Source organism: Dermacentor variabilis, chromosome 5 (assembly GCF_050947875.1).
Source record: "Dermacentor variabilis isolate Ectoservices chromosome 5, ASM5094787v1, whole genome shotgun sequence".
Taxonomy (NCBI): Eukaryota; Metazoa; Arthropoda; class Arachnida; order Ixodida; family Ixodidae; genus Dermacentor; species Dermacentor variabilis.
The window spans coordinates 8,305,613-8,322,973 of NC_134572.1; the positions used below are offsets into that span (position 1 = coordinate 8,305,613).

The following is a 17,361-nucleotide window of genomic DNA, read 5'->3' on the forward strand; positions in this document are numbered from 1 at the left end:
CCGGTTGCAAGTTTATGTTTATGTAATTTCGAAACTGCTTCCCGCGCCCCACCACAGCTGTAAAAAGTACATTCGTTGTCTTCGCGAAAAAGTATTACCGGTTCCCCAAAGACAAAACCCCATCGCATGTATTTCCGATGTATTGACAGCGTCGCGTAATCCGGCGCCGGCGCATCCCGCTTAGGCTGCGCGGTGATCTCGGGCGAGAATTGCTCTGAATTGGACGCTTGAGGGCAGCCAAGTGCGCTTGGATAACAGCGTGACTACTAGGTGTGTGTGTGTGTGTGTAGCGATTTTTAGAAGAAAGGAAGAGAGAAGTGCAGTGCCGTAACTGTCTCTCAAAGGAGGACACCTCAACAGCACTGCACAGGGTAAGGGGAGTGGGGAGAAAAGGATCAGGAAGAGAAGGAAAGAAAGCGGCAAAAAAAGGACAAGGTTGAAGAAGGAGCGATGCGGGGCTTATAGCCGCGCTCTCAGCTGCGTTTCGCAGCAAAAGTCAAGGAGGGCAGCAAGCACTAGGTGGCGTCTGATCAGCACACTGACGCTGCGTTTCGTCATTGCGAAATTACCGCGGTAATAAGCTCAACTCAGTAGCCGCATAACTCTATAGATGAGTACGTGCCGTTAATTTGATCTCGGATAACTGAACTTTCTGCTTAATTACAACTCAGTAAAAAGCGCCGCTGAGAAACCACGCATTGCTATGAAAAAAAATAATAACTCGTTCAGTTTGAATTGAAAGCATGCCGTTTCGGTTAGCTCGATCCACACCGACCCCTGCGGCGTCCCCTCAGTTGCGTAGCGATTGCTATAAGATTGAAAACACAAGAAATTCAGCAGACGATGCTACTGTTTATATAGGCGTGAATCTGTTTTATATAAATTTTGTTTTAACTTATATTTGCCGACGCTCCTTCTGCTTGTGAAGCAACCCGTTACCGCACGCCGTGACAAATTACAAAGACATCACCCAAATGTACAGAGGCGGCAGATGCTTCCCCGTCCGCATCCGCAACTCAGCCGAAGGCAGCAAACGATCGTGCGACGCGCGCAAGCTCTTGCACAAGATGCTCTTGCACAAGATGTTCCTAGTAGAGCATGACACTTCATGCCCGTTTTGCAGACGATCGGAAGGCACTCTAGCCCACATCCTCTCAGGGCGCACTAAGCTCAAGAACCCCCCATCATCCCTCCCCCCCTCCCCAGCGCCCCCCCCCCCCCCCCCTTCGAGCGATGGAAGACCTTGTTGTCCAGCCCCGACCTACTGACCCAGCTCGCGCTGGCGGCTAGGGACCAGGAACTGCTGGACGCATATGGGACCTGAGAAGAAGGTTCCACCCCATCTGGTGCCAGCGCGCACCAACCTTTACTAAGGGCTCAGTAAAAGTTGATTGTCTCTCTCTTTGGCGCTTCTTTTGGGTCGTGTCACGCTGAGCCTGTGTTTAGACATGTCGGTGCTCTTCGCCTCGCGCTGTTCTAGTCGCACTTTGTGAGCGAGAAACAGAAAGACATTACAGGCTACTTCAAGCAACAAAAATTTTTTGATTCGTTCATTTTCCGGTCGTTTGTTAATTCGACGTTTCGGGTAATTTAACCAAATCTTGCTGTCCCGCAAGAGTCGAATTAACGAAAGTCGATTGTAGCTGTTTGATTTAATCAAGCATGCACCTGGAATCCAATCACCGCGTTCGTGATCGCTGAATTACTTCAAAAGAGCAGAGTCGCCTCGAAGGTGATGTTGTTGCTATATTCTATAAGGTGTGCCAGATGTTTAATAGAATATGGTTTCCAATCTACCCTATGAAGGTTGTTGGCCAGCGAAGCTGTAAACGACAACTAGAGCGATTACCCATTGCGACGTAGGTTGAAATTATTTACCTGGCGACATTCACATGGACTTTACCTAATTGTTAGCCTAAGACGTTTCGACGGCCGGGGACTTGGCTTGCGCTACTACTTCTTGCACCAACAAAAAGCAGACAAGAGATAAGAGAAATTCGGCGCGCCTCGTATGCACGCTGCTCTTCAGGAGCCTTCACTGTATACGTGACCTTCCCATAGCACTATCACAGCACAAATCACTTGCTAGGGGGATTCTTCTTTTACATATGAAAGTGTAGTTACGTTCCTCCTTGCTTCATATGCTACATCAAGTTGCCGTCGCCGTGACAGTTTGCTCAACACTAATCTTTACCTGGAAACATATGCGGGGAGCGCTACGTGCTTCGCATTGCATGTAGGCACAGGTGCGCCTTATCATCAATTGTGTGGTTCGGATGCTTGTTTTGAGCTTGTTTTTTATTGAAACGTATGCTGTTCTGTATATTGTAAGCGTGATTCCAAAAAAACGTGTGTACTGTTCGATTAACTTTGCTTAGTGAGTGAGTGTAGCCTCTGCCTTAAGGGGGTATGAGCCATTGCATTTGGGAGTATGAGCCACGTCGACGTTACGCAACGAGGAAATCCCGAGGTCCTAGCCATAGACAGCTTCGCTGTAAAAAAAATCATCAACGATTACGATACTCCCTAACGCGAAATTTGAGCGCAGCTCTCTACGTGTTTTCATTTCGCCATGTATTGGCTGGCGCAGACAATCTGTCTCGTGCGGCACATTGCAAATGGAGCGAAGAGTGGCGCGACTGCCTCGCCAAACGGCAGATCGCGAGAGGCAGCCCGTGCGTGACGCGTGGACGCGATTCACAACAGCCGCCGCAGACAGACCTCCGCTCATGCCGCGCTTTGTTTCCATATATGGTATCGCTGACCAAACGACGCACGCTACTTTGGCGCCATCTCGTAGCTGTAGTCTTCTCAGAGCCCATCTTGTGCGGTACTGCACTCTGCTTCTCGCGCTTTCGCCATAACCTCCTCCTTCGTCTTGCTCCTCGCGCTCTCTTCACTACGCAGTCTTCCATCTCCCGTTGCGCCTTCGCTCTTTCATGCTTCGCTGTGCTCGTTCGCGCGTTCGCTCGCCGACGTAGGACGCCGGAAGCCGACGCCGGCGCAAAACGCAGGAACGGGCGCCTAAGAGCTGCGCTCTAAAAGTTTAAAAACATGGTGCAAGATACGATCCCAAAAGTCATCATGTTCAGTCGTCACGCCTCTGACAAACTAACACCGCAGGCGTTATAATCGTATCTTGCACCACCTTTTCTTAATCTTTTGTTTCGTTGAGCCGCCTGGCTAACGTTAGCTGGGACACATGGTGGATTAAAAATGCGTTTTTGTAGACTGGGTTGACTTGAGCTCGCGGTGCTGATGCGTGCCACATGTGCTCCGCACTTCCGGAGCACAGATGTTCCTTACACATATATCACCGCGACTGTTAGAGCAGTGAATTCAACACCATAGGGAGTCATTAGGTAGAGGGAGCCATTAACTTGTATCTGAAACTAAGCGAAAGTGCATTGAATGAGTTTGTTAGCAAGACATAAATATTTGAAGAGCACGTAACGCAAGGACACTATTTCTGAAGAAAGCTTTCTCTGCTGCGAAACTGATCTATTTCAAACGCGTAGTGCACGTGAAGTTTTATGCGCATTCTTTAAGGGAATCCATTGGTTATTTGCGATAAGATTTTCTAGGTATGAGGAGGTGGGACATATGCCCACGTTTATATCACTAAATGTCGTATGTGTCTTGGTTTTCACTATAGTTAGCGCTTCCCATATTTGCTCATTCTCCGTCCTGGTGCTTTTTTATATGCATCTGAGCATGTTACAAGCGCATGAGTTAGATATCACCATGCAGCCGGTCGTCAGTTGCAGTTGCACCCGAAAAGAACAGCATATGATTCACGTGTAGTGCCTCCCATATAGAATAGAACTTTCGAAAATGCTCCTTGCACGAATTTCGCTGACTATCCAGGGTGACCCGAATCTTGTGAGCTTGTGGCTTCTACTGGAACTGCTGGGCCAGGAATTAGATTCGCGCTGGCAGCCAGGCACTGTGTTCCTGGCCGATCCGGTCCCAAACCTTCGATACATGCTGCCCAGCAAAAGCCAATTGCGACGCTGCCAACGTGACATCCAGCTCTTCGAGAAACAGGCACGTGTGACGGCGTGTATTGGCGTGTCTTTCCTGACACCCCAGTTGGTGGCACACAACCCCGAAAGCATGTTGCCTCCTTGATTTCATTCATGTGGCAATAATGCTAGCTTTGAATGCGAAAGCATTATATGCCCCATTACGTGAAAATCCGTCGTAGTCGGCGTGACCGAAGGATGGTACCAAAAATGGTCGACGGCGCAAACCGTAAGAACACGTCAGAAAATGCTCGGATTGTCGTCAATTTTCTCAGGGAGGTTGCTGCAAACAAAGTAAGTTATTGACCTTGAAAAGAAAATTCGGCACATTTCGGTCTTGGTGGGAATCGAGCTCGGGTCTCTGGGGTGCGAGACGAGCACCCTTCCCCGACACCATGGCGGCTCCACGGTTGTGTCTGACTAATGGTGTGCCTAGTGCGTGCGTCATTGCCACGTCACGTCGCAGCCATCTGACTGACTAAGGCTGTGGCCTAGTGCAAGTGCGTGCGTCCTTGGGCATATCATGGTGCAGCCAATGGGGAGAATGTGGCGCCACGTCATCAGTGTATAAAATGCGCGCGTTCATGACGTTCGGAGGTCTACAAACAATATAATGCTTTCGCATCGCCACATGTAAGCGGTCTTAACTATATCTGCCAAATGTTTTGTTTGCTACATACTTTTTTGTGTCTGTTAGGGAAGTAATGATCGAGAAGAAGAGGAACCGAGGTGCTTCAATTTTCATTCAGCCAGTCAAACCTTTCTTTCAATTTTTAAAGGGACAAAAATAACCGTTGTAAAAATAAAAGGCAACTCTTGTCGGCCGTTTGAGAGGCCTCATCAACCTATTGCAACAGGAGCGACGCCGTGTAACTTCTCGAAAGTTGTCGCCAGTGCAGGGAGCTTAAACCGCACCCTATACATGGTATGGTGCAGGGTGTGGGCTCGGCTCCCGCCAGGGTTAATGCGATTTACTTCTCGTATATATGCCTTCCTTGGCTTCATTTTCTGTTACAGCTCCGTATTTTGCCCGACCTTCCACGACGTAACTGCACCATTCTAGTCCGTCTATGGCTTGGAGTCGCATTTTCAAATGCGTACTCTTTCTTATCGGAATGGCCAACAGCCCACTTTGTGACTTCTGCGGGTGCAATGAAACAATCGCGCACCTTTGTGAGTGCCCTCGTTTCAACCCGCAAAGAGCAATCCTCTCAGCCCCCCTAGACAAACTGCGCAAGCGCCCAATAACATAAAACAACATCCTTGGAAACTGACCTACGCGAACATCAGCGCGATCCGCTATGAAGGCGCTGCTGCGGTACTTAAAAGACACGGGGCTTTCTGACAAATTGTGAATGTACATTGTGTGGCGTAGGATTGTACGGCGACACTGCGTAACACTAGGAACGCCTTCGCAGACTGCATGACAGTGCCCACACACAGAAACAGTTAGTCTGTATCGTGTGTACGTGTGTGTTTATGTTGTTGGGATTTTTTTCTGTTTTTTCTTTTCTCTCTCTCACCTATTGAATCCCTTTGCCCCTCCCCCAGTACAGGGTGGCCAACCGGAGATAATCTCTGGTTGACCTCCCTGTCATTCCTTTGCCTTTATCTCTCTGTTTCTATCTCTCTTTCTCCAGTGTACCTTGACACAAGTACCTTTATTGTGATGCAAGGCGTGTGTCCTCTCACAGATTTTCAGTTCTGTTCGAACATTCTTGAGTTCTTGAACGGCCGCTAAGGAATCAGTGAATATCTCCCAGCGTCTCAGTTTAGGCAGCCTATAGAGGTAACATCCTGCACAGCGTCGTGGATGGCTTGAAGTGCCTTTACTGAAGCGCTGGCCTTTGTTGATATGTAACGCTGGCAATTTTCGATGAAATCCTGCGTAGGGCTAAAAATGATGTCCCTTCGCCGTCTGCTAAGGTAACAGCATCCGCATAGACGCGGCAGGAATCAGCCCATTCTGGGTCGATGAGGGCGCGTTTACCGGGGACATCTGCTCTATCGCGCTACTTCGAAACTTGGTTTGTTTGTTTGTAGTGGCGACGGGGGAATTATAAAGCAAGCGTTGGCTCGGGCTGATTGCCCATTCGAAGGCCATGGCGACATTGTGAATGCAGCGCAACGACAGCTAGGGCAAGTTGCTTCTTTTAGATCGCGCGCTTTTTCACGCCCAACACGAATTTTATCACTGTGCCGTAAAATAAACATGATATTCTGAGTACGTGCTTAGTAAAGTCGGGCGGGATTTTGGGTAACCGGTGCACTGAGACCTCTGTGCTTGCATTGTGCAGTGGCCGTGCCTGTTCGCTCTGAGTCTGTGTGTTCCGGAGACCCGGCTGCGCCCACCTGCCTCTCATTCCCGTGCGCCCAAGCTAGGTGACGAGAAGGACGTCGCAAGGACAAAGGTCAAGAAGGGTCACATTGGCTGCTTGCATCCCCGCTGTCTTTCGGGCACAGATTGCAGGAGACGTACCTGATTATAGTGGCTTTGTGGACATGTCTCCTTCAAAGGAAACATCTAGTGCATTCGCGGGCGTGTAGATGAAAAGCCAGAAACGGCAATAAGATATTCTTGCAAACGGCCCAAAGCAGCAGTCGCTGTGCCTATAAGCTCCCTCCCCCCATCTCTCCTATTTTCCCCCGCCGCGTGACAGTTCAAGTGCCCGCGCAAACGCGAGACAGTTACGATGTCCACGGCCTTTTTCTTCGCACTCAGCAAACAATAAACACTTGTATACTTCGAATGTCTGGACGTTACCGCCTATGGTCTGGCTTAACGCAAGCGCAATGAATAAAACAACCTCGTAACCAGTGAATGAACCAACATTGTAATAATTGCACTTAGTAGGGGCTTAAAAACGCCGAGTCTTTTACTCGTCGTATCCGTCTGCGCTCCCGTGCATTACTGCCTATTTCCGAATTGTGATGAAATCCAGGCAAGGCGGCACACGCTTGTTTCCCTCACCGCTGCTTTTGGTGGCTTTTCATGGAGCATGCCTTTATTGCGTCTTGTGGAGTGAGCGTTGCACAGGTTATCTTCGGCGCAACACAAACGAACACAAAGACGATGACAACACATTGCACATTTTGTTGTCTTTCTATTCGTCCATGTAGCTAATACGAGCATAACTTCATTCGCCTTTTCCATGTATTCACTTTTGTCAGAAACCCAGAACGAGTTCATGTGCATTACATCAAAGCAGGTCAAATCAAAGCAGGCGGACAATTTTCATTTTTCCGCGGGTAGGTGGGGCCCGACCAGCTATCCGAACCCCCACATATATATGTATGGCGTTTCGGCTGATCCATCAGCCGAAACGTTAGTGCAATATACTGTGCTTACTCACTCTTTTTTCTTCATTTTACTATCAGGGCCAGCGTGATTTCCTCACGCCCTAACTATATATATGTGTTTCTTGCACTTGAAGAAGCTTTGTGTGACCTCGAAGAATTGTGCACTGAAGTGACGGCCTTATACGAGAATTTACAAGACCTCATAGTAGGCGACAGCTCAATTTCACAGTCTGAGTCCTCTCCCACCACAATAATCTGGCGTCTCTCGGTGGTGGAATCTTCCTTCTTGTAATTGTCGTATACTTAGCTATGACTAATGCTCCTTCGCCTTTTCGGCGAAACTGCAGCCTATCTATGTTCTTTTTTCTTCTTCTGCGGGTCCGAATATAAGCGCGCCTCCGCATGACTACTGTTGATTCCTACTTCAAGTGAATACTGCTTGGCCTCATTTCGGTTACTGAGTGAATTATACAGGGTGCTCCAACTATCATGCACCAAGACTTAAAAAAAGAGCAGTTGCGTTACTCGAAGAAAACTTAGTCCATATTATTTCTAGTACAGCGGAGTATCCGCCAGTAATTCTTTCGTTCTTGAAATTTAATTCAACAATGCGAATTAATTATCTAATTCAAGAAGTACTGCCCTAATTATCTAAGTGTCAACGAGGCATATGTGGGGACCCACAAATGGCATCTAACTGGTGTGTTTTCAGCGACGATTTTTTTTCGGACTGGCAAACAAACCTCGCGAAATATGAAAATACCGCGTGACTGCGCCCCCACCTCTAGCATCGCAAAGCAGCGCCCTCAAATAAGTTGATGGAAAGCAACTGTTTAGCCTGTCTCAAACCCACAGCGCATCACCTTGATAACGGTACGGAAGGAGCCCCAACGGCAGGTTTCCCGGCTTTGCAGCTATTCCTTCTTCTCTACGTCACGCTTACTATCCGTCTCTCAAGGGCGACTGATCACATTGATAAAATATCCCCTTGATAACGCGACCGAAGCGCCGCTCTGCGTGCTGAAAACACACACGCACGCACGCGCGCGCACGCGCACACACACACACACACACACACACACACACACACACACACACACACACACACACACACACACACACACACACACACACACACACACACACACACACACACACACACACACACACACACGCACACACGCACACACGCACGCACGCACACACACACACACACGCACACACACACACACACACACACACACACACACACACACACACAGAGAGAAAGAGAGAGAGAGAGAGAGAGGTAGAGAGAGAGAAATTTCAGTGTGCCTTTATTATCTATGAATTCGTAAGCTCCGTTCAACACCAGCAGCGGCCTAGAGGACGTATTCTAATAGGTCTCCTTCTGCAGCTACGCAGTACTGAGTTTGCCTCATCACATCTTGAGTGGCTTTCTCGATGACCGACTCTCGAATTCTACGGCAGACATCCGTTGTTCTTGTCTTGAGCTAATCTAACGTCCGTCTCCATCATGTAAGCCCGATCTTTCACATAAACTCAAAGAAAGAAATCTAGGGGAGAGATGTCAGGTGACATAGCCGGCCATTTTACCGGCCCGTGCCTTTCAATCTATTGCACCTGAAAAGTCACATCCAGCCAGTTTCGTGCTCGCCTGCTGGTGTGTACAGGTGCTCCATCTTACTGATACCACAGAAGTGGAGTACGTGACAGAGGGACTTTGCTAAGAAACTCATCCACTACTCCTTCAAGGATTTCGTCCACGTAACGCTGCCCAGTCAGTGTGTGATCGCAAAAGATGGGACTGATTATAGCACCGGCGTAAATTCCGCACCCCACATTGAACGGCCACTGGTTCTGGTGCCGATTGCGCTTTACCCAGTCTGCATTCTAGTCACTCCAACAGTATGCATTGCGCAATTTATGCGTTTCTTTGACAATTGGTTTCATCTGTGCACAAAATGTGGCTGAAAAGTCCGGTGACTCATCGGCTTTTGTGAGGACCCAATTCGAGAAATGTAGACGATTCTACAAGTCCTTATCTTCCAAGCATTGTGCTGGTTAATGTGGTACGGATGAAAGGCTGTCGTTTAGAATCCTCCAAACTGATGACTTGGAAATTGATACCTGGGCGGCCACATCCAGCACACTAGCATGAGGGTTTGAAGCCATAAATGCTGGAACATCCGTGCCTAGGCAAGTATTCAAAGATGGAGTGCTACGCCGCTGTTTCTTGAAGCTGCGTGCTTGTCTCAGGTTTTTATCATTTCTGATTATAGTCGACGTGTTTGGTCTACCGCCATACTTCCATGACTGATATATATTTGCGGCCGTCCTCTTGTAATTCGCAGCTCCCAAGGCAAGGATCATTTTTACCTTCTGCTCATTGGAGTAAGACATGGCGACTGGAACGAAACAAAACGCACCTTGAAACATTTGCACTAACTTTGTCAATTCGCTTTTATGGCGATAGGTCTTGTGGCAAAAAAAAAAGGACCATCCCTGAACTTTATCTACGCTAAGACAACGGCTATCACGGCTTATTTCCAACTAACGCCAAACGCGACGTGTTACTTTGGCCGAGGAGCGGCAGATAAGTCACTATTTAGATAACGATGTTTTGTATATGGCTAGCCGATTCGTCCGTTCATCCGGCTGTCGCCGATTCGTCCGTCCGGCGCAACCCCATGCGAATGCACGAAGGAAAAAAAAGCGAGAGAGAGGCGCGGAATCGGCTGCGCCAGTAGTGACGTCGTTGCTCTCCGTCGCAGCCGAGCGCGTGCGCAGCAGTTTCTCTCCGGCTCCGAAATGTGTAGGGCACGCGTCATATGTACTCCTGAGGAGCAGGCAGCTTTCGATCAGCAACGCCGCGAGAAGAAGCGGGAACGAGCTTGCCTACGCCGTTCCGATGCTGCAGTCCGGGAACCAGAACAGGCTCGTGCAGTCGAGTGCAAGTAGCAACGGCGTACCCAGGATCCGGCAGCCTACCTAGCTGTCGTTTAATGAACCGTCGGGATTAATCCAGTGATAAGCACCGGGGCCGCACGTTACCAGCTGCGCTGGTTAACCATCTGTACGGAGTGCTTGGGCGTCCTTTTGTTGTTGTTATTTCCTTCATTTCATACTGGCTAACTCAGAAGGAGTCTGTTCGAGGGCGCTGCTTTATGATGGGGGTGGGAGCGAAGTAACGTGGTATTCACCATATTTTGCAAGGTTTCTTTATCAGTCGGAAAAAAATAGTACTCAATTAGTACGTCGCTGAATATACCGCAGTTACATGTCCCTCGGTTGTGCCTACAAATGCTAATTGACAATTTGATAATTATGATAATACGCCTCAAGTTAGATAATTAATTACAATTACCTAATTAAATCTTAGTAACTAAAAATTAGTGGCAACTACTCCACTCTACTGGAAAGAATATGCACTATGTTTTCTTCGAGTCATGCATTGCTTCTTTTTAAAAATCTTGGTGCATGATAGTTAATTTGAACACCGTGTATATATTTATGACCTCTGCGTGCAGGTGAGGGTGTTTCCATCCCTAATAAATGATGTAAATTGTTAGAAGTGTTTTGTTTTAATGAGTCGTTAGCTTTGCATACTTGAAAGGAGAGCGATACTGAGACACATATAATTCACGTGCATTTCACACGTCGTTGATAAAAGACTGCCGAAGGGGTCATTAAGTCTACAAGTTTTTTTTTTCAGGGTCAAAAAAGTACGCAAAGCATTTTGAAGCGAGGTGAACATACAGCAACATATCCATTCTCTAGGCATAAGGTATCCATACTTTTAGAAATCATTGGTAATTGGTTACCTCTTTCCCTTTAAAAATATAATAAACTTTGTCCTGTGTGTGCATATAATTGAAAGTGAAAGTTTGAAAGTTTGAAAGTTTATTTAACATAATGAACGCATACAATTGCAAATTACACACTTTTGGGACCCAACAAATTTGTTAAAGGGTCCCTACCGGTTGTTATTAGAAAAAAAAAACACTTCTATGGCAGCTGTTTCTTTTTATACTGCAAAATCACATAAGACCTAAATAGCTGAATAAGTAAAATAAGAAAATACAGTAGTAGGGAACATTTCACAAATGAGATAAATTTTTCTAACAATTTTTTTACGTCATCGGAAATATCGGCACAGGAAAAGAAAAAAAGAAAAGTGAGGGCATGTGCAAGCATGCGCAGTGTTACGCATTGTTAATAAGTGAGAGTTTTAATTGTTTAAGAAATGTAGGCAATGTTCTTAGAGTGGTTAGGTCACTATCAAGCTTATTCCAAACTGAGGTACCTGTAAACTGTAGTGTAGAGCGACCGTAATTAGTATTTACCTTAGGCAATAAAAAACGACAGCGAGATGTGTTTCCAACATGGCGAAGTGAGGGATGGAGCGAGACTGTTGTCAAGGCCGGTTATTCATTAATTATTTGATGCATGACGGAGGGGATGTTGTATGTTGTCAAATGGTAAATGTTGAGAATGTTAAGGGTTTTGAATAAATCTTCACTCTTAATATGCATACTGTTGGGTGCTATAATGCGAAGCGCTCTTTTTTGAAGTGTAAACACTGGTGACAGATGAGTTTTGTATGTGCAACCCCAGCTCGCTAAGCAGTAATTAATGTGAGAGTGAAAGAATGCGTAGTAAAGATTGATAAGTATGTGGGGAGGGAAATAGTTTCGACATTTCGAGAGCACATACAAGCCATATGAAGCCTTTTAAACTACGGAACGCACATGAAGGCGGAATTTTGAATGGTTACCGATAATAACACCAAGAAATTTTGTCTCACTAGATTGTTTTATCGGATGGTTATTGTAAACGACATCTGAATGAATAGCCGTTTTCCTTTTTTCAGAGTGAAATAAGATAAATACTGTCTTAGTTGGGTTAAGGTGAAGGGCATTTATTCTGTATCAGCGGTGCAAAATTTGTAATTCAGAGTTAAGCTTATTAATTAGGTTGCATTCTTCATAATCTGGCTATAGTAATGTTAGTATCGTCTGCATAGAGTACAGGGGTAGGTAGCATACACAAGCTGCGAAGGCAAGTCATTTATATAGAGTAAACAAAATAAAGGTTCAAGTACGGATCCCTGGGGAACGCCAAGGTTAATAACGGTGCTGTTGGACTGAATATAACCTAGCTGAACAATTTGTTGACGATTTTCTAAGTAACTCCGAATTAACATCAAAGGTATTGCATTAATTCCGTAACGAATCATTTTATCGGTGAATATAAAATGATTGAGGGAATCGAAAGCTTCCGCAAAATCTATCAACAATCCCGCGACCACATAACCACTGTTTATTGATTTTCTAATTAAGTCTGTAAATGTTGAGACTGCAGTTTGTGTGGAAATGCCGTTTCTAAAACCAAATTGGTGCCAAGAAAGAATGTTGTGCTTGTGCAGGTAGTCATTAAGGCGCCTCGCGAATATTTTTTCGGGTATTTTGCTGAAGAACGGTAGCACAGAAATTGGATGGTAGTTTTCTATTCTATGCTTTTCCTTTGACTTGTACAGTGGCAGCACCTTGGCAATTTTCATCCGTTCTGGAAACACACCCGTGACGAATATAGTATTGGCGATATGCACGAGAACGGGTGACACAATGTCAGTTACAAGTTTAACGACATGCGCCGAAACATTCTCAATTCCAGAGGCTGTGTTTCGCAAGTTAGAAATAACTGAAGCTACCTCAAGCTCATCTGTATATAGGGTAAAGGTAAAAAGAAGCGTTTGTACGTGCGATGTACGTTGCATCAAAATCCTTAACAGTTGAGTTAATGTAGGACGAAAAATAGGCACTGAAAGCATTACAGATACCTTCCGGTGTAGTGTACACAACGTCATTGTATATTATTTTTTCTGGGGGATGTGGTTTTACGTCTCGCCCTAGAAACTGGTTGAGAAGGGACCAGTTTTTTTTTTCGAATCCTTCCCGTTCTGTTCGATGCGATTGCTAAAATAAGCTTTCCTTCCTGCATAAACTGTTCTATTGAGAGTTTGCGAATACGTAGAGTATCTTTCCTTCAAGTAAGTGTTATAAGGTTGCCTTTTTAATTTCCTATGCATGTTATATCTCGTTTTATTAGAACGCAAGAGCGCGCCCGTTACCCAAGGGTCTCGCGGGATTGCATGTCTATTGCGCACACAGTAAGTGGTGGAGGCGGTGGCGATCGCCTCAGTAAATATGTCTACAAACATGTCGTGACTATTGTTAGAATTTTTCGAAGGGTATACACGTGACCAATCAATTGTGCGTACATTATTTGCAAATACGTCAGCGTTAAATAATGTCCGCGTAAGACACTTCTTGCTTGAGTTCAGGCAGTTTGACATTACAAAAAGCACAGGGCAGTGATCAGTAATACTAACATCTAAAACTTCCGCATATTTGCAAACAGGAGTATTAGATAACACGTGGTCTATAAGTGTACTACTGTGTTCTGTTACACGCGTTGGTTTGTCTACAAGCAATGAGTAACCATAACTAGTAAAACAAGACACATATTCATAACAAGAAGAATAAATGTCACTTACATCAATATTAACATCACCCATTATTACCACACGAGCATTAGAACTCAAGAGCGCATTAAATATACAGTCAAGGTCATCGCAAAAGCCGTGATAAGATGCAGACGGCGACCTGTATATAACGCCCACAATAAGGTTCTGTGACGGCTGGAAATGACTTTTATCCACTTCAATACTGATTCACAATGAGGTGTTTTAAATTCAGTATCGTATCGTCTCCTGTACGTAATGCTATCGTCTATGTACAGGACAGCACCACCATGGGCGATGCCAGATTGGCTGTAGGTTGCGCGGCAGTTCGCTTCTAGCTTGTAACCAGGTTTATTGTGAAGTCCGACTTCATTTTCCGCCAACCATGTCTCCGATATGCCAATAAAGGAGAACTTCTTGCTAAATAGGCTAATAAAATTACGGCTTTGGTTTTGGTTTTTCCGTAAACTGCGCGCATTGAAGTGTGCACCTAGCAGCACGTTTTCAGAAACTGTCTTTTGATTGAAATCGTCTACTGGCATGTGTTCGCGGGATCGAATCCCGGCCACGGCGGCCGCATTTCGATGGGGGCGAAATGCGAAAACACCCGTGTGCTTAGATTTAGGTGCACGTTAAAGAACCCCAGGTGGTCAAAATTTCCGGAGTCCTCCACTACGGCGTGCCTCATAATCAGGAAGTGGTTTTGGCACGTAAAACCCCAAATATTATTATTATTATTACTGGCATGTGTGCCATGATGTCTGTGATTTGCTAGCTAGCTGATACGACTAAGATAAGCCTCACTAGTAACACGTACAACAGGGCTATCAGTTGCTTTCCATGCTTTGATTTGACCTTGATCTGTCCAAACAAACATCCACTTCTTTTCCCCTTTTTGCTTCCGTGCCTCAGCCAACGATTTCTTGTTTTCACGTGTGAGATGCTCATTTACGTATATTGCCTGTTTTCTGACGGAAGAAAAGGCCAGCGCATCCGTGGAAAGCCGCGCTTTTTGCGCTCGCTGATAAAATTCATTTCGGACTTTCCTTGAAGCACAACGAATGCTTATGTTTTTTTCAGTGGTATTGTGCGCAAGAGACACACGATGGCAAACATCGATGTCTTTGGTATCCATGGGGTAACTAATTTGCTCTCCCATCTTCTGGACTAGTAATTCACAGTTCTCATTTCGTGTCATAGATACACCCTTGATTTCGATGTTGTTGCCCCTTGAATATTGCTCCAGGGACATCACACGGCTTAACACCTCTTCATTTTGTCGCTTCAGATTCTCGTTACTTTTGCGCAAGGTTGCGTTTTCTTTCACTATTTCATCACATTTGCGTATTATGCATGTGCATGGTGTTTACAGTGTAAATCTGAAACAAAGTTGAAGTGAGAAAATACGGATGAGACAGCCGCCGCTAGTGCTTCTAATGCGCTTGTCCACCTATTGTCAGGATTTGCAGAAATAAAGCTAAGTATGGATTAAAATCCGTGCACGTTCGTGACAACAATGATGCAGTAAGCTATTAGCCACAATAAAATTGTAAGTGAAAACGTCTAAGCAAGTAAAAACAAACCTCAAATGATGTGGGTGACAAAATTCTGGCAATGACATCTTAGGTGGTGAGAGACTAGGCATCGGCATTCCCGGGGGCGGGGGGGGGGGGGGTCAGCGCCCCCCCCCTCTCCGGCAGATTTTGGAGGGTCCTCGGGCCCCTCATCCCCTCTGTAGTCGGCGCCTATGCGTCGTACTATGATTTCTGCGCGCAGGAAGAACAAGGGGAGCCGAGTGTCTCGATTTTTGTTAGGTACTACCATATGAAGCAAACCTATAGCAAACAGGGAACAACGCTGGCTAACGCTCCCAAGACTAATCTCGCCCGCATACACAAATACCCAAGAAAGTTTACAGGAAGATGGTCGCCGCGGTATAACTTAATAGTAAAACACCGCAGGCGTAGTGCGGAAGATGTGCGTTCGATCCTCACGCACCCGCGGCAAGTTGTCTTTTGAGCCACCTTGATTTCTGTATTTCACTAAAAAATAGTTGTTAATTTCCCCCGTGGTTTCCCTGGCTTTATTGTTAGTTTGCTTCGCACTCTTGTAACCATGAGTTATGTGTTGATTGCTCTTGTAGAAGCGGTACCAGGAGTACACGGAGAGTGTGCACGACCTGCTGCAATACTTCAGGGATGCCAACCGTCTCGTCACAGCGGACGTGCCTCACGACGCGAGCCTTGTTTCGGAGCGGCTAGTCGAGTTCCTGGCTTCGCTCGGATTCGTACCTCGCTGCACTCTTGACCCTAACCTCGTCTTCCTGCCCGGTACTGCAAAAAGTGTGTCACGAACGACGCTTGTCGCGTTAGAAAAATCAAGTGCTTGTCAAAATATCGCTTGGTTCTTTGAACATGCTCTCGTGGCATTAGGTTAACTACTGTTTTGTTTATTTTTATCTGAAACTACAGGGGGGGGGGAAGGAAAGAAGGTTATTTGTATTGACATTGATTATACATTGGTTGAATTTCTAACACAAATTTACTAATCCATTTAAAATGGGAAATACAACAAGCAATCTCGGCAAAAAAATAATAATATATGCTTCTTTATAATTAGGCAGCCTGCCTTAGTATGCTTGAAAACTGATGGCTTCCATTCAGACAAAGTTTGTCTTGACATCCTTGTTTACGCTTTGTCTTAAAGCGAAATGCGAGAACACGCATGTAAATTGATTGACGTGCACGTCGGAAAACCCCCGAGTGGTCCAAATTTCCGGAGTTTCCCACTGCGGTGTGCTTCATAATCAGATCGTGGTTTTGGAAATTAATACTCTGTAAGTTGTTTTAATTTAAATTTTAATTTGTGTTAATGCGCCGTAACTCAGTTGTGCGGAAATCCGCAAGGTCAGCAAGTGGAGTCAGAATGGTTGTAATTGGAGAGTCTTGCTGCACTTCCTGTAAGATGCAGGGTTGGATTCGCATTTTCTTTCTTGCTTTGTTTTAATACTGTAAGGCAGCCATTCTCAAAATAAAATTAAGCTGTAAGAACCCGCAAGGTTGATAGATAGCTTATTGAAAAGGTAAATTCTAAGCTCCTAGGGTTTCATAATGTTCTTTTTGGACCAGCTTTCGTGATGCGTGTCTTACACGCGACCGCTCAATTGACGCGCAGTGGCTAAGAGAAAACGGCGGCACAGTCGCTCGAGTGTCATCCTTTATGGCAGCCCTAAGCAAGGTGCCGGATCACCGGTGGGTTCTCCAGGTGAGTGTGTGCGGTGGTGCGCCATTCCCTTGATTGTCCACGCAATACGCCTTGTTGTTGCTACTAAGTGTGATCTGTCCGATGCTCCATCGATGACTGCATCGGCCATCGCTTGTCAGTAGTGCCGTGCACATGTACGCTTATAGATGCGCTAGTGTTGGTTTCTGTATAATTGGCTGGAATGTCAAACGACTTAGGTTCTTCATGAATTATACAGCATAGGCTGCCTCCCAAAGTACGTGCCAT

General features: G+C 45.9%; 1 protein-coding gene across 2 annotated transcripts in view; it reads left to right on the forward strand.

Annotated features, from left to right (window-relative positions):
• The window catches only part of LOC142582229 (uncharacterized), a 109,096-nt gene that overhangs the window by 76,182 nt on the left and 15,553 nt on the right, over positions 1–17,361 (forward strand). For both annotated transcript variants that reach the window (XM_075691682.1, XM_075691683.1), the window contains 4 exons: positions 3,868–4,047; positions 6,323–6,436; positions 15,995–16,181; positions 17,026–17,115. In XM_075691682.1, the coding sequence (XP_075547797.1) occupies positions 3,868–4,047; positions 6,323–6,436; positions 15,995–16,181; positions 17,026–17,115 (571 nt within the window). The remainder of the gene's footprint in view (positions 1–3,867; positions 4,048–6,322; positions 6,437–15,994; positions 16,182–17,025; positions 17,116–17,361) is intronic.